Source organism: Lissotriton helveticus, chromosome 9 (assembly GCF_964261635.1).
Source record: "Lissotriton helveticus chromosome 9, aLisHel1.1, whole genome shotgun sequence".
Classification (NCBI taxonomy): Eukaryota; Metazoa; Chordata; class Amphibia; order Caudata; family Salamandridae; genus Lissotriton; species Lissotriton helveticus.
Genome location: NC_136070.1, coordinates 187,959,449 through 187,977,811, shown reverse-complemented (window position 1 = coordinate 187,977,811; position 18,363 = coordinate 187,959,449). Strand labels below are relative to the sequence as shown.

The 18,363-nt window shown below is 48.0% G+C and overlaps 1 protein-coding gene across 3 annotated transcripts in view; it reads right to left on the bottom strand.

The window, feature by feature from the left end:
- Positions 1-18,363, bottom strand: part of FRMD6 (FERM domain containing 6) — a 263,580-nt gene that overhangs the window by 49,682 nt on the left and 195,535 nt on the right. For all 3 annotated transcript variants that reach the window (XM_078659739.1, XM_078659738.1, XM_078659740.1), the window contains exon 9: positions 802-870. In XM_078659739.1, the coding sequence (XP_078515865.1) occupies positions 802-870 (69 nt within the window). The remainder of the gene's footprint in view (positions 1-801; positions 871-18,363) is intronic.

Here is an 18,363-nt window from a genome sequence, read left to right as displayed (position 1 = left end):
AGGCAGCTAGACGAGACTTGAAAGATCAGGAAAGCATACCAAACCAACTGGAGCTGTTACCCAAGTTTAAACTTCAGAGGCTCCATCCCTCTAACCTCTATTTCATCTCCAGCCATCATTGAAGGCACAGGAACTGAGCAAAACAAACACTGGCAAAGCTAATCGGTCCGACTCTTTATTAGGGAAGTGTTTAGTAATAGAGGGGCACAGCTGTGCCAGGCCCCATTTGGAAGAAGGGTACCACCACTGTGGTGGTTGAGCTCATCTGCCAACGGTTTCCTGGAGTATGTCCTACTATGATTCTGTAAACATGGCCAAGTAAAGCCGTTTTCACACTTGATTTTTCGGTTAGCAAGGGCGAGCTGTCACAGGCTTCTCAGGGAGATAGTGTGAGGAACTCAGGAATACCAGTCAACAAACAAATACAACAATGTAATATCCAGCCTAGTGCTTGTCTTTCACATCAAAAGTACTTTAATGACAGAGCAAAATTAAATACTAAATACTACACAATTCAATTGAGATTATGAATACATGGTTCTAATGATTTTATTTTCAAGCTTTGGAAATTCACACTGGACAACAGTGATCACAGAGCAGGCAGGTTGGGGGGGCATTCTGGCAATACAGAATGCAAGTGTGAAAAGTACTGGAATGGTGTACGTTCAACCAAATGCTAAAGCAGGTGCACAGAACCCATTTTGTATTCCATACAACATTTCTTCACTCCATCTTAACAGAGACACACAGGTTACTTTTTGTTACTATATACTCAAGAACAGATTGGTTCTTTGTACTCACCACAAACACAAGCTTCCCCACATTTGTCCAAGGGAAATCATAGAGCAATTGCTTTTCATCATCTGTAATCTGTGAAGTACAATAAAACACAGTTAGCAAGATTCAATCATTAGATGCACCATTTCTCACACTTCATCCTGATATGCATTTAAAACCCATTGAATGTCAACTATTTAAAGAACAGATTATTGAAGAAGTCCGGTATTAACACAATCATATATATGGATAATTCCTTGACTGGAAGCATTTCTAGGTGGGAACATTCTGATTCACCATTGTGCAAAGCAATGTCTGTTATGTCTATGCTTTGCCTACAAAACTGCTAAAGATCCTATTGAGGTCGATCAATAAGTGGTGTACTTATTCAATTAAATCGTCAATAGTACTGTTATAAGGAAGATATTATTTCATATTTACTCTGTACATCTTATAGGTTCAACTCTAAACGTTTAAGTATTTTTACCTCATTACTTTACCAGCACTTGTATTGACTTTCTGTTAATTTTGGAAAAGTTTTGAAAAACAAATGGGAAACACCAAAGTGGGGTTATCAGAGCACCAAACGATATTTTAATGTGAGCCAGAAGTCCTGCAAATCAGAATGGAGAAATGAGTTTTGAGATGTCTTCGAACGGAGACTACTCCTCCTTTAGAGAAGAGTGATATGGATAATTGCTTCCATAAACTAGCTTAATACAAGCAGTAACCGAGTATTGATCTGAGGCTACATGACTGCTAGGAAAACAGTGCAGAATCTTAAAAGAAAGACTTATACAGGTCTGCTTGTGTATCAATGTGAGTATTTATGAACTGGTGGTGTGATGTTTTCAGTTAATTGCTCTGGGTTTCACAGACTCCAATGTAGGGAGCTTTGCAAAAATAGGCTTGTGCTTCTGTTATGGCACTGACAATTACAGTTCTGTGATATTTCTGTGGAAAACGTTGGCTGTCTTTTAGAAACCAGAGTTCGTGGTAAATGTTATTCAAATCTGATTAGTTTGATCGCCCATCAACAATTAGGAGTCCCTTATACTTACATATGCAGATCTCACCAACTTAGAGTGGTTAAACAGATTTGAGTAATTTGGGGGAACTTTGGTGTATTTACAAAATAGGAGTTGAATGCCTTACTTGACTAAGTACAGCTCTCCAAGTCTTAGACTAAAAACACTGAGACAGAGGAAATCTGGCACTGTAAAGTAGGCTTCCACTTCTACCAAGTCATAAAATGGCCTTCATGCAATATAAATGAATATGTAGATTTAACCACCGATGGTTTGTTTTCTTTCAGTCTTTCAAATAAGGCCAAGTAGTATTAAGGCATAGTCTCAGTACATTTCTGTGGCTCTTGAGCTTAATATAGACTAGAAGTACTGTTCCCATCTCCTGATGCGTTCTGGGTATTTCAGCATACGAGTGATGTCACTGTGCAGATCTCGCACCTGCGACACAGGGCGAAAGCCCTGTTGCTGCGAGACCCTATTGCTGTCGGCTCTGCTTACAAGGAGCCAAGAGGGAGACAAGAGATGGGCACGCGCAGCATGTCGGAATCGAATCAGGTCGCGCGAATGAACACGCGCTCCGATTCCGGCATGCTGTTCTCCGTCACAATGGAGCGCGCACGCAGACACACACACACAGACAAACGCACACACAGACACACGAGCACACACACACACACACACACACACACACACAGACACACGAGCACACACACAGACACACACGCGCGCGCGCGCACACACAGACACACACACGCCGCCCCCCCCCCCAGCAGCCTAGACAAGCAAGTTCTGAACGCGTAGATACACACACGCATTACCTGGCATACGCGGGGCTTCCCTCACTTATGTACACATACAGACACACACACACCCCCTCGACGCACACGAGCGCACACACACACACACACGAGCGCACAGAGACATACCCCCCTCACCCAGTACAAGTAAGCCCCACTCACTGCATCGGCGCCTCTCCGGACTTCTGCAGCCTCCGCGGGGCTCTCCCTCGGGCATGGGAGCCTCGCGTCACCACTGCTCCTCTGGCCAGCCACTCCGTGGGCGCGGGCTTCCCGCAGAAGACGGAAGTCCCGCACCACGACAGGTTTAGTTTTCGGCAGTGCACACGCACGTCTAACTCGGTTGCAAGGAGCCTACAAGGCGGATGTTCTACCGTTGTGAACGCAGGTGTCTTTTTATTTTAACAAAAATAATATTAGTTCTGATGGTTCTGGACCGTGACATGGCTCCTGGCTGCACCTGCAACAAGTGTAACTTTCCCGCAGCGACCAGGCGGTGGCAGGGAATCACAAGGGCCGACCGGGGGCCGCCACAGCGGGAACAGATCACACACGAGAGATGAGGTAAGGAGAGAAACAGAAGCATGGAAGGGGGGAATGGAGGTGTGAGGTGAGGACTGAGGGAAGGGCAGGGGATGGAGTGATGATGAAAAGAAATGAAGGGGGAATAAGTGTGCAGATCACACCTGGAGCAGCAAGAGAGGCGAGGGGAGAAAAGAGGCATGAAAGCTGCATTTAATCCATTACATAAGTTCTTATCGCGTTATAATGATTCCGGCCTGCGCCGCCCACCCGGTGGTGCAGGGGACGCCACCATTCTCGCACAAGCACGTGCTCGTGAAACACCGGGGCGTACGCCCGTGCTTGACTGAACACACATGTAAAGCACCGACCCCGCAGGGGCAGCGGCCTCTGGCCTGTTTTGGCATCAAGCACTTGCCACCACGTCACTGATGATGCCGTAGGGTGGATCAAAGGGTGACCGAGACCCCCTGCAGAGCGGGATGCAGCTCTGCAGCCCACGCCCACTACTAGTGTGAAAACACCCCAGGGCGCCGGGCTCACAAGTGTGCGTGTGACACACCTCTCTCACTGCCCGCCTGACACCTAGAACCCTACAGCCACAGGTCCGGGTGCCTGGGTAGTGCCCCCGTCTGAACTCAGTGGGATGGAGGAGGGGAGGGCGGGTCAGGACATCAGTCCACAGTGAGAGTGTGGAAGGAGGAGGGGGAGGAAGGGCAGGACATCGGACCTGAGTCAAAGAGTGTGGGGGGAGGAGCAGGGGGTGCCAGAAGATGTGACCGCTGAGAGGGCAAGAAGGCCTAATGCCATGTTCTGCCGGGAGAGGGCACCCGCTGAGTGCAGTGGAGGGGGCGGTGCCTGGAGGCGCCGGTTGTGGTGGACCTAATCCATTAACTCGAATGGTTATGAGAATTCCGCAGTCCCAAAGTCTGAGGACTTGGATCAGGACTGCTGAGAACGAGAGCGTGTAAACTATTTACGGTGCTGCTAACACGACCCTGCACTTGAATAGCGAATGCAGTTTTTCCTAGTATGATTTAATAAGGAATATGCTACTTACCAGTATGCATCTGTTCTTGGCATAGAGGGCTGCAGAGTGGTACATTTATGAATAGATCGCCATCTGGTGTTGGGCTCGGATGATTGCACTTGTTTTTCTCTTGGAGAAGTCTTTTGTCGTCACGAGACCGATGACTCCTCCTTTGGGTGCTAGTGCGCATGGGCATCGGCTCCATCCTTAGATTGTTTTGCCATAGTAGGGTTAGATGGAGTAGTATAATAGAATACAGAAAGAGATGCCCATGTAAGTGTATCTAAATAAGATAGTGTAGGAACAGACACAGGTTTCCGGGGAGGCAGGGAGGGCATGTACCACTCTGCATCCCTCTATGCCGAGAACAGATGCATACTGGTAAGTAGCATATTCCGTTCGAGGCATATGGGCTGCAGATGGTACATTTATGAATAGATTATACAGCAGTTACCTCCCTAGCGGTGGTCACCAGTGTCTGTTGCAACAGTTTGAAATAAAGTTTTTAATACAGCTTGGCCCACTCTGGCTTGTTGTGTTGCCTGCACATCAACACAGTAGTGTTTTGTGAAGGTATGTGGTGTAGACCAAGTTGCAGCTTTGCATATGCCATCTAGGGGAATGTTTCCTAAGAATGCCATAGATGCCCCTAGTTTACGTGTAGAATGAGCTCTAGGAGGAACAGTTAATGTTCTCTTTGCTTTTATGTAACATATTTGTATACATTTTACAATCCACCTGGCAATGCCTGCTTTAGAGATAGGATTGCCCTTATGTGTTGGGGAAAACGCTACAAATAGTTGTTTGGTTTTCCTGAATGTTTGTGTTCTTTTTATGTAATACAATATTGCCCTTTTGACATCTAATGTATGTAGGGCCCTCTCTGCTACCGTCTGTGGTTTTGGGAAAAAGACTGGTAGTTCCACTGGTTGATTGATGTGGAATGCTGAAATTACTTTAGGCAAGAATTTTGGGTTTGTTCTAAGAACCACTTTATTCTGGTGTAACTGTAGGAATGGTTCTTGTATTGTTAATGCCTGTAATTCACTCACTCTCCTGAGGGAGGTAATGGCTATAAGGAAGGCCACCTTCCATGTAAGGAATTGTATTTCACACCTATGCATAGGTTCGAAAGGTGGTCCCATTAGTCTGGTGAGTACTATGTTGAGATTCCTGACCGGGGAAGGTGGCAATCTTGGTGGAATGACTCTTTTGAGGCCTTCCATGAAGGCTTTGATTGCTGGCACTCTAAACAGGGATAGATGTTGCCTGTTTTGTAGGTATGCTGCTATAGCTGCCAGATGTACTCTAATAGATGTGTAAGCAAGGTTACATTGCTGCAAGTGTAGTAAGTAGCAAATAATGTTTTTTGTTGATGCGTCTAGAGGGTTGATGTTGTTACTGGTACAGTATACAGCAAACCTTTTCCACTTTGCTGCATAGCATGCTCTGGTGGTAGGACGTCTTGCCTGCTTAATGATCTCCATACAGTTTGGAGGTAGATCTAAGTATCCAAATTCTAAGATCTCAGGAGCCAGATCGCTAGGTTCAGTTGTTTGGGATCTGGGTGCATTATTTCTCGATGGTTCTGACTGTCTGCTTAAGATGTCTGCTATCTGATTTTGAACTCCTGGTAGGTGTTCGTCTAACAGATAGATGTTTTGAGGAATGGCCCATCTCCAAATTTCCTGCGCTAGTCTGGATAGTTGGAGAGAGTGCGTCCCCCCTGAATATAATACATTGCTGTCATGTTGTCTGTTCTGATCAGGACTGCTTTGTTTAGAATCTGCATTTGAAAGGCTTTTAATGCTAGAAACACTGCTAGTAGTTCTAGCTGATTGATGTGCAGTGTTTTTTCCTGTACACTCCATCTTCCCTGTACTGTATATTTCTCCATATGCGCTCCCCATCCAGTGAGCGATGCATCCGCTGTTAGTATCACTTGTGGAATTGGTTCTAGGAACGACCGCCCCTTGGAAATGTTTGTTGTGTTCCACCACTTCAGAGAGCGGTGTGTGCGGTCGTCTACCAACACCAGATCTGTAATCTGACCGTGAGCCTGATTCCACTGTGTTGCTAAACATTGTTGCAGCGGACGCATTTGTAGTCTGGCATATGGTATTAGCAGTATGCAAGATGACATCATGCCTAATAGTTGCATGAACACTTGCGCTGTTAGTGAGTGTTGTGGTTGAAATCTTTGAATCAATGAGATCATTGTTTGAATCCTGACTGGATTGGGGTATACTTTGGCTTTGTCTGTGTCTATAGTAGCCCCTAGATATTGTTGAACCTTGTTTGGTTGCAGGTGGGATTTTGTGTAGTTCACCGTAAACCCTAGCTGGTGCAGCAACTGAATTGTCTTTTGTGTGTTTTGAAGACATTCTTCTTGTGACTTGGCCTTTATTAGCCAGTCGTCCAAGTAAGGGAAGATATGTATTTGTTGTCTTCTTAGGTGAGCTGCAACCACTGCTAGGCATTTTGGGAACACCCTTGGTGCTGTTGTGACCCCAAACGGAAGGACTTTGAATTGATAATGTTGTCCTTCTACCACAAACCTGAGGTATTTCCTGGGGGCTTTGTGAATTGGGATATGAAAAAAGCGTCTTTTAGATCCAGTGTAGAAAGAAAGTCCCCTTTCTTCAGTAAAGGAAGTACTTGTTGGAGCGTGACCATGTGGAAATGTTCCGAATTGATGTATGCATTGAGAGGTCTGAGGTCTAGTATTGGCCTTAGAGACCCGTCTTTTTTGGGAATTAGGAAGTATAGAGAGTATACTCCTGTTCCCTGTTGATGTTGTGGAACCTTCTCTATGGCATGCTTTTGTAGTAGTGATAGTACTTCCTGTTTTAACAGTGTTAGATGATCTTGACTCATTGGACGATGTTTGGGGGGGATGTTTGGTGGGGTAGCTGTGAGTTCTAGGCAATAACCATGTTGGATAATTTGTCTCACCCACCTGTCTGATGTGATGTTTTCCCAAACAGGTAGGAACTGTGATAGGCGTCCCCCGACCGGTGTTATATGGTCTGGGGAGAGCTGTATAAAGTCACTGTTTTGGGGTAGGAGAGTTGCGGTTGTTGTTATTTCCGCGGCCTCTACCTTTGTTGTTGTTACCTCTGTAACTGCCTCTAGAATTACCTTTGGGTGATGTTGGTGTAAAAGAGGTTGATTGCTGGCTTGTGCCTGTATTCTTTGATCCACCTCTATAGGTGGACCTACGAAAGGAACCCCTTTGAGTTGGCTGTTGCAATGCTCCCATTGACTTAGCCGTTTCTGTATCTTTCTTCATCTTTTCTAACGCCTCATCTGTGCCTGAGCCGAAAAGTGTTTTCCCATCAAAAGGCTGGTTCAATAAGGATGTTTGTACCTCTTGTTTGAACCCTGAGACTCTGAGCCATGCATGTCTTCTTAACATGATACTGGTGTTTATGGATCTTGCTGCAGTGTCTGCTGCGTCTAAGGCGCACTTAATGGAAGTGTTAGTTATTATCTTCCCTTCTTGTATGAGTTGATCTGCCTTTTTTTGATGTTCTTTAGGGAGATGTGTAATGAGTTTTTCTAACTCATCATAATGAGCTCTATCATAACGTGCAAGTAGCGCTTGCGTATTAGCTATGCGCCAGCTGTTTGCCGCTTGGGATGCTACTCTTTTGCCAGAGGCATCTATTAACTTGGACTCTTTGTCAGGAGGAGGAGCTTCTCCTGTAGTTAATGAGTTTGCTCTTTTACGAGCGTTTGTGACTACTAGCGAGTCTAGAGGTATTTGTCCCTTGATAAATATTGGGTCCTTTGGGGCTGCCTTATTTTTTTTATCAATTTTTGGGTTTAATACTCTAGCCCTCACAGGGTTTTTGAATATTTCTGATGTGTGATTGAGAAGACCCTTAAGCATTGGTAGTGTTCCTGATGTTCTTTGTGCAGCAGGTAGTGTTTCTAAAAGGAACTCCTCTATTTGAGGTTCCGCATGTAAGTCTACCTTGTGGTATTTTGCTGCCCTATTAATTAACTGTGCAAAACCTGTATTATCATCAGGTGGTGAAGGTTTTGAGGGATACAGTTCAGGGTCGTTATCATTATCTGACTCTACATTATAATCTTCCCATGGGTCTGCGTCTTCTGGGACATTGTCGTCATCATCCCTAGGAAGTTCTCCTTCCCCTGTGTCACTTTCTACATCTGTTTGAGGTGTAGATGGGCGTGGTGTAGAAGGAATAGCTGGCAGAGTGTGAGGAAGAGGAGAAGAGAGTGTGTCTCTAGGTTGTGGAGAAAGGGGAGGAGTTGTATTTGTCCCCATTGTTCTCTTCTTAGGAGGAGGAGCTTTGTCGTCCAACTGTTCATTCTTCCTCTTTTTAGGTAGTTTTGTCACCACCTTGCCAGTTTGCGGATCAATGAACAAAGTCTTTTGTTTTGGATCTGTTTGATGCTCCTGTGTCGGTACCGAAGTTTTTGATTCCGAAAGGTGCTTTTGCTTCTGAATGTCAATTTGTGTTTTCGGTAACGAGAGTTTGTTCGAATCCGATATTTTCGGTGTCGAGGGAGTCTTCGACGTCGAAGCATGTTTCGGTTTCGACATGGAATGTTTCGACTTCGAGCTTTCCTTGGTATGGAGCTTCGGTGTCGATGTCGAGGTGGACCGCCTCTCGGATCGATTATGGTGGGAGGCCGAGTGTTTCGGTTTCGGTTTCGTTGCCGAGCCCGAAGGCGGGGCGTCGGGAACTTTTTTCGGTTGTCTGACCGGGCTCGAAGGCGGGGTCGACACCGAGCGGGGTCGGTTTTTTGGTAAAGGGACGTCGTCACTCACGGTTTTATGAACGTCGATTTCTTCGACGTCAGACTCGTCCGCTTCCGACCCCGACTCGTCCTCATCTTCTTCTTCCTCTTCGGGGTGCTGGGCCTCGAACAGCTCCGGGATTGCCTCTGACTGCATTCTCGACGCCTCGTGTCTTCGGGCTCGACGGTTTCTAATCGTCGAGTGGGAGGAGAATGCCGCGCAGGCTTCACAGTCCCTGGATTCGTGTTCAGGTGATAAACAGAGGTTGCACACCTGGTGTAGGTCCTTGTGTGGGAACTTAGCACCACAAGTTGGACATTTTTTGAATGGAGTCCTTTCCATGGACTCCGGGCTGGACTACGTCGAGATAGGCCTCCCGGTCTCGTCGACGTAGAAGTTGGAAATTTTGTTGTTGACGTCGAAGCGCGTCGAAATGGAAATGTACTTGTGCTCGATAACAATACCGTCGAATTGGAAAGGGAATACGTGCCGAAATATAACACTTTTCTCGAAGTCGATCCGGAGTGCTTCGATCCTCATCCGAACCCTATGGTGGAAAAAAAACAATCTAAGGATGGAGCCGACGCCCATGCGCACTAGCACCCAAAGGAGAGTCATCGGTCTTGTGACGACAAAAGACTTCTCCAAGAGAAAAACAAGTGCAATCATCCGAGCCCAACACCAGATGGCGATCTATTCATAAATGTACTATCTGCAGCCCATATGCCTCGAACCGTTATTTATTTCAAGGGGGTTTATATTTGCATTTTTTTATCCTTATCGTGACACGCTTCATTTGCACTATCATGATGTGTCAATTACATGGGTTACAAGCTGCCAAGGCAGACTCTGTTCAACTTTGCATAGTTATGCTCATCGGCCCACCTCAGAGCCCTCTCTTCCCAAAAAACATGGCTTGTTGCTTCTGTCTCTGTTAAAAAAATGGTAACAGAACTTAATGAAGATAAGAGACTAACAGCCAGATTCATCAAGCACAAAACGGCTCGCAAAGGGCCAGATTCTGAGAATCTGGCCCTTTGCGAGCGCAATTTTTGCATTTGGGATTCATCATCCCAAATGCAAAAATCGCAAATTGCGAAATCGCTAAATTGCGAGGAATTGCATTTAAGGAATCTCTATTTGAGATTCCTTAAATGCAATTCATGAACCAATTTAGAATTGCGAAATCGCAATTCTTGGCCGCTATTTACCGCGAAGTCTGACTTCGTGGTAAATAGCGAAAACTTAGAAAAATGAACTTCAGTGGATTTTTCTATGTTGTATGTTACACACACACATGTCCTTTGGATATGTGTGTGCGCAACATCAGTCTACATTTTGATTTCAGGGGTGCTACAGGGTGTCCTTTGGACACCCCTGGCACCCTTGAAATCGCATCCTTATTTGCGATTAGCAAATTGCTAATCGCAAATAAGGAATGACTCCCCATTCTTCAGGCCCATAGGAATGAATGGGGAGTCATTCTTTATTTGCGATTAGCAATTTGCTAATCGCAAATAAGGAAGCTGTAGAAATCGCAAATAATATTGCGATTTCTACATGGATCCCGTTTTGCGAGTCTTTAATAGCGATTCCTTGTTAATCGCTATTAAGGACTCGCAAAACAGGACAATGATGAATCTGGGGGTATATCTACCCAACATCTATAATATGGAATGAATATGCTACTTACCAGTATGCATCTGTTCTTGGCATGTAGGGCTGCTAACATTCATATCTTAGCATTAGATCGCCGCCTAGTGTTGGGCTCGGATGATCGCACATTGTTGTCCTGGAAGAGTCTTCGAAGTATCCTGAGATAGGTGGCTCCTCCCCTGGACTACAGTGCGCATGGGCATCGGCTCCATCCCCAGATTGTTTTTCGCCATTGTGGCAGAAGATGGAGTGAAAAGTGTAAAGGATGTCCATGCTAATGAATAAATACAATAGTATATCTGCAGCTGCGACAGGCACCGGGGAGGAGGGCGGGCGATATGAATGTTAGCAGCCCTACATGCCAAGAACAGATGCATACTGGTAAGTAGCATATTCAGTTCGAGGCATGTGGGCTGCTAAATTCATATCTTAGCATAGAATACATAGCAGTCCCTCCATCAGCGGCGGTTGCCCGTGCCAGCTGCAGAAACCTGAAAAAGTGTCTTCAGAACAGCCTGTCCTACAGCAGCTTGCTGCTTGGAATGCACATCAACACAGTAGTGTTTTGTAAAGGTATGTGGTGTAACCCACGTGGCTGCTTTGCAAATATCCTCTAAAGGAATGTTCCCTAGGAAAGCCATGGATGCCCCCAGTTTGCGTGTGGAGTGCGCTCGGGGGGGTATTGTTAAAGTGCGCTTGGCTTTTTGGTAACATATCTGGATGCACTTAACAATCCATCTGGCTATCCCTGCTTTGGAAATCGGGTTGCCTTTGTGTTGTGGTGCGAAGGCAACAAAGAGTTGTTTTGTTTTTCTAAAGGGTTGTGTTCTGTCTATGTAGTACATCAACGCCCTCCGTACATCTAAGGTATGGAGCATTCTTTCCGCCACCGTTTGCGGGTTTTGAAAGAATGCTGGTAAGTCAATAGTTTGGTTTAGATGAAACTGTGACACCACCTTCGGAAGGAATTTGGGGTTAGTGCGTAGCACTACCCTATTTGGATGAATTTGAATGAATGGCTCTTGGATTGTGAGCGCCTGCAGCTCACTGACACGCCTCAGAGACGTAATAGCTACAAGGAAAGCTACTTTCCACGTAAGGAACTGGAGTTCACACGAGTGCAGTGGCTCAAATGGTGGTCCCATCAGTCTGGTGAGAACGACATTGAGGTTCCACACCGGAGCTGGCGGTGTTCTTGGGGGAATGACCCGTTTCAGACCTTCAAGGAATGCTTTAATGGCGGGCACTCTGAAGACAGAGAGGTGCTGCCTGTTCTGGAGATAAGCCGCTATGGCGGATAGATGTATCCGAATGGAAGTGTACGCTAGATTGCACTTGTAAAGATGCAACAGATAGCAGATGATGTTGGGGATAGATGCATCTAGCGGGTTGATGTCATTGGCTGTACAGTAAATGACAAAACGCTTCCACTTTGCAGCATAGCATGCTCTAGTAGTTGGTTTCCTCGCCTCCTTGATGATGTTCATGCACTCCGGAGGTAGGTTAAGGTATCCAAACTCTAGGACTTCAGGAGCCAGATCGCCAGGTTGAGCTGTTGCGGATCTGGATGCTGAATTTCTCCATGGTTCTGCGTCAAAAGACTGGGCGTGAGGCGCAGTCTTTGATGCGGCACCACTGAGAGTTCGAGGAACGTGGTGTACCAAGCCTGGCGCGCCCACGTTGGAGCAACTAGGATGAGAGTCATCTTGTGCTGCCTTAGCTTTCTTGCGACCAGCGGTATTAGAGGGGCTGGCGGAAAAGCGTACGCAAATTTGCCTGACCAGTTCATCCATATCGCATTCCCCTGCGACTGTGGGTGAGGGAACCTGGCGGCAAAGTGTTGGCATTTTGCGTTCTCTTTTGTGGCAAACAGGTCTATCTCCGGATGACCCCACTGCCGGAAGTACGGGTGGAGGACAGATGGGTGTAACTCCCACTCGTGCATTTGATGGCTGTACCTGCTGAGCAGATCCGCCATCTGATTGTCCTTTCCTGGGAGGTGTTCTGCCATGAGGAAAATGTTCCTCTGAATGGCCCACTTCCACATGCTCTGAGCCAGATGAGACAGCTGTGGCGAGTGGGTGCCTCCCTGCTTTTGAATGTAGTACATCGCGGTCATGTTGTCCGTCCGGACTAGCACGACTTTGTTGCACAGATGTACAATGAAGGACTTGAGCGCCATGAAGATTGCCATCAGTTCCAGATAGTTGATGTGCATCTTCTGTTGCTGCTTTGTCCATAGTCCCTGCACTGTGTAAGTAAGCACATGAGCTCCCCATCCCTGGAGAGATGCGTCCGTTGTCAGGACAATCTGCGGCACAGGCTCTTGGAACAGTCGGCCCTTGCAAAGGTTGTGTGGAGTCCACCAATGCAGAGAGTCGTATGCCCGACTGGTAACCAACACTAGGTCTGTCAATTGCCCACGAGCCTGTGTCCACTGATTCGCTAAGCACTCCTGGAGCGGGCGCATATGTAGCCGTGCGTGAGGGACTATGAAGATGCAGGAGGCCATCATGCCTATCAACTGCATGAACACTCTCGCTGGAAGCGAGTGTTGTGGCCTGAACCTTTGGATCAGAGCCTGCATGCTGTCTATCCTGACTTGGTGTGGCTGAGCCTCGGCCGTCAGGGTGTTGATCGTCGCACCTAGGAACTGCCGGACATGCGCCGGCTGAAGATGCGATTTTGGGTAGTTCAGGGAGAAACCCAGATCGTGAAGAAGGTGAATTGTAGTCGACATGTCTGCGGCGCACTGTTGCTCTGACTTGGCTTGCACGAGCCAGTCGTCTAGGTAGGGGTAGACATGGATGTTCTGCCTCCTGAGGTGCGCCGCTACCGTCGCCAGACACTTGGTGAACACCCTCGGGGCTGTTGTGACTCCGAAGGGTAGGACCTTGAACTGGTAGTGCCTGCCTTGAATAGTGAACCTGAGGTATTTCCTGTGTGACGGGTGTAGTGGAATGTGGAAATAAGCATCCTTGAGATCTAAGGTCGCTAAGAAGTCTCCCTGGTTTAGCAAGGGAAGAATCTGTTGCAGTGTAAGCATGTGGAAATGTTCTGATAGTATGTACAGGTTGAGGGGACGTAGATCTAGAATGGGTCTGAGAGATCCGTCCTTCTTTGGAATAAGGAAGTACAGGGAATATACCCCCATGCCTTCCTCTCCCACCGGCACGAGCTCGATTGCTCCCTTTTGCAGCATCACCACTACTTCCTGCTGCAATAAGAGCAAGTGCTCTGCGGACATAGGCCTTTGCCTTGGCGGGATGTTGGGTGGAGTGGACTTCAACTCTAGGCAATAACCATACTGGACTAGTTGTCGCACCCACCTGTCTGTGGTGATGTTTCTCCAGACGGGCAGGAACTGCTGCAGTCTCCCCCCGACAGGTGTTAGGTGGTCGGGGGGCAGTGACAGAGAGTCACTGTTTGCTTGGAGCAGAGGAGCGGGAGCTGTTGTTTCCTCTGCCGCAACCTCTGTTGCTGTTATTTCTGTAACCTCCCTTGTTCTGTTTTGTGAACGAGGATTGTGCCCCACCTTTTGAGAACTGGGATTGTTGACCCATTTGCCCTCTGGTGACTCCACGTGCACCTGAGCGACGAAAATTGCTGCCACGAAACTGTTGTGACTGTAGGGCCCCCATAGACTTAGCAGTTTCCGTGTCTTTCTTTATTTTCTCTAGGGTGGTGTCAACATCTGGACCAAACAGACTATCAGGATTGACTGGCTGATTAAGAATTGTTGTCTGAATATCCGGTTTAAACCCTGAGATGCGGAGCCACGCTTGTCGTCTCAGCATAACGCTAGTGTTGATAGCTCTAGCAGCTGTGTCCGCAGCGTCAAGTGCACACTTGATGGCTGCGTTTGAGATTAGCTTTCCTTCCTCAATAAGCAGTTTGGTGCCCTCTTGGAACTGTGGAGGCAGGTGTTGTACAATCTGTTCTAGGGTGTCGTAGTGCGCCCTATCGTAACGCGCCAAGAGTGCCTGGGTATTGGCGATGCGCCAAAAGTTTGATGCCTGTGCAGCTACTCTTTTGCCCCCTGCCTCTAGCACTTTGGACTCCTTATCCGGGGGAGGAGCTTCACCCGTTGTCTGGGAGTTGGCACGTTTCCTGGCATTGGCGACCACAAGAGAGTCCAGTGGCAATTGTCCCCGAATGTATGCGGGGTCTGCAGGTGCAGGTCTGTACTTTTTTTCAATGCGAGGGTTGACCACTCTCGCTCTTGTAGGCTCCTTAAATATGTCCCCAGCATGCTTGAGGACTCCTTTAAGCATAGGCAGTGTCTTTACTGTCCTTTCAGAGACTGAAAAAGTGTCGAAAAGGAAGTCTTCCTCAACCGGGTCGGCATGCATGTCCACATCATGATTGGCTGCCGCCCTTTCGAGTAGTGCATGAAAACCTGCTGAATCCTCAGTCGGGGATGCCCGTGCATTAAAAAGCTGCGGGTCCTGTCCCGCACCCTGGGTGTTCTGGTCACCAGTGTCATCATATGAATCCGGTTGTGCATCAGGTTCATTGATTGGGAAATTGTACTGCTCGTCCTCATCATACCCCTCACCCGCAGAGTGTTCTGGGGAGGGAGTAGGGCTCCGTCTCGGAGGAGGCTGGATTGGTTCCGTGAGGCCTGAGGCGTCAAGGGGCACCCTCTTCTTCTTTAGTGGGATGACATAGGAGTCAACCGGCTCCGAAGTGATTTTCCTCTTATAGAGGGTCAGTTTGCCTGTGTCAGCGTCGATGAAATGCTCTGAATCGTCCTCGGATTCGAGTACCCGACGTGGAAGCGGGCCAGTCGGTGAAGAAATCACCTGTTTCGGTGCCTATTTGGTTGAAAATGCTTTCGGCGCCTCCTTCGGCGGCAAAATAAAGAGAAGTTTCCCAGATGGCTTCGCTGGAGTGTCCTTTTGCGGCTGCGGCGATGGTATCGGAGCCGACGGGGCCAAGGCCTTCTCCCTGATTCTTTGCAGTGATTCGGCTATGAGGGACGGCTCACTCACAGTTTGTTTAGGCGCTGACGAGGATGGTCTGATCTTCCCCTCGGATCCGACGTCCGTGTGGGCCTTGTGCGCTTTGGGCGCGGATCCTGTCTTTACCGCCTCCGATTCCTGTGTTCGGGGCGCAGACTTCTTTCCGTGTGCCTGCGTAGCCTCCTTGGAGCCGACTTTGGCGGGCTTGGACGGCGTCGTAGCCGCTGACCCGTGCCGACCATCTGTCTTGGAGGACCCCTCCGCTGGCGTCGGTTTCGATTTTGCAGCATCGGAATCGACGGACTTCTTCGACTTCTGCGGACCGGAGGTCGACGGAGTCGATGGGGTAGCGGGCACCGTCGTTTTCACCGGCACGGCAGCCATCTTAGGGACACTCGAGTCCTTAAGTTTCGGTTTCGTTTTCGGGTCGGCCATTTTAGGTGTTGTCGATCCCGATGGTTTCGGTTTCGGTTTCGAAACAGTCTGCTCAGCAAGTAAGTCCGTGGCCGGGCCCGAAGGCGGGGCTGTGGCTTGCGGCCGACAGGCGATCCCGTGTCCCGGTCGGTATCCTCGTAACCTTCGGGGCAGAGCTCGTCCCCCGAGCTGTCTGCCGCGGCCCCATAAATCTCATCGTCGTCTCCTACCTCGTCGACGTATTCAAGGCCTTGACCCGCGACTCCGTCGTCGTCTACCGGATCCGCCTCGACCTCCGTCTCGGGTGGGGAGATTTGGAGATGATGACCCTGGTCCTCTTCGTCCTGGTCGCCGGAGATGTTCTCCGGATCCGGGGCCGCTTGTTTAGCTTCCATGCGCACCGCGCGCCGAAGCTTGAGAGTCTTCTTTGAGCGGAACTGTGCACACAACTTGCACTTGCCGTCGTCGTGGTCAGGCGAAAGGCATTTGTTACACACGGGGTGTAGATCGATGTGTGGGTACTTGGACCCACAGAGCGGGCAATACTTAAACGGGCTCCGCTCCATGTCCGAAAAGTTTTGCAGTCGTGTCGCGATGAGAAGGCCTCAAAGTTCCGAGAGCGAAGAAAACTCCGCTTATTCCGGCTCCAAGAGACGGAAGACTCGAGACCGTGCGCAGACAATACCGACGCAAGAAAATCGAGGCCTTTTGGCCGCTAAAAGTTAGTTTTTCTTGGTTCCGACAGTAAGACGTCGAGACCACATCCGAACCCAATGGCGGAAAAAAAACAATCTGGGGATGGAGCCGATGCCCATGCGCACTGTAGTCCAGGGGAGGAGCCACCTATCTCAGGATACTTCGAAGACTCTTCCAGGACAACAATGTGCGATCATCCGAGCCCAACACTAGGCGGCGATCTAATGCTAAGATATGAATTTAGCAGCCCACATGCCTCGAACTCAAGCATCTCACTTAAATTGCCAACTCATACAAACCCGCTCTAGAGTACACAGGTTAACACAACAGCATAGCAAAACAACACACTTCTTAAAGACCCTAGGCAAAGTTTGGTTTCCATTGTTGTCTAATGATAAAAAAAGATACTAACACATTAATAATAGATCACCTTATGATAGGTATGCTCTATGCATCCAAGCTTTTCTGCTCTTTACCAACTAAACTCTGAAAGAGGCAATAACACCTACAGTGGTTCACACGTCTCTTTTGCCCAGTAATCCTAAGACACCATGTTCCAAAGTATTTGAATCCCTCACACATCAACATAGAAAAAGAAAAGAGACATTCCCACGGGATAGCGGTGGGCAATGGACACTCCTAAATAAAACATGCTATTGACAGGATCTGTTGTAGGGTAGTATATAATTTTCTCTCAGGATGCACTGGATAAGGAACCACATTGATGAAGTGAACTGCATTTGGTTATTTCTACCTGTATTTTCCAAAGCACTAGTTTGTCTGCTAAAGAGCACCTTCAAGGATTCTGCTTCTGGAAGACAGGACACTGGTCTGCCTTTCACATTCATGAAAAAAGTAAATGTCCAGATGGGACATAATGAGTTACAGTGCTGGGATTTGTTTCTGTTCAGAAGGGGCTTTGGTTAAGATTCTTCTTGATTTGAAGTTGTGCCTTTCTATTCTCCGTGATGGGGCTGGGGTATCCCAGAGTACAGAACCGTGCATCCTAATGCACAAGTTACTTACCTTTGGTAACGATATATCTGTAAGAAACAGTAGTTAGTATTAGATTCCTTACCTTAGAATATTCCCAGGCGTCAGACTGGATCCGGAAATTTTTGCGTAGCACTACCTTGCGCGTCGGTAAGCGTCGTCCTCGGCTCCGCGTTCGTCGTCGGCGTCGTGGGCGCCGTGATGACGTCGTCGGAGTACTTAGACGCCGCCTCCGCGTGCTGACGTCAGTTCTTATACACAGCTTTCCTGCGCCAGAAACGCAGAGCCATGATAAAAACCAACACTGGTGCCATGAAACTAGGGCCCTGAAAGGGGATGACCTTAAACCTAGATATCGGTTCGCAGAACGGGGAGGATAGGTGGGTCGGTAAGGAATCTAATACTAACTACTGTTTCTTACAGATATATCGTTACCAAAGGTAAGTAACTTGTGAATCTGAAAGAAACAGGTTAGTATTAGATTCCTTGCCTTAGAATATTTACCCAAGCAATACCAACCCCGGTGGTGAGTCTGGGAACCAATAATCACACCAGAAAGTCCTGAAGGACGGAACGGTCAAAGAGACCATCCCTCCGGACTTGGCTGTCCAGGCAGTAGTGCCGTGCAAACGTGTGCAGCGAGGCCCACGTGGCCGCCTGATATATGTCCTGCAAGGGGACTTCCCGGCCCAGGGCAGTAGGAGCTGCCGTG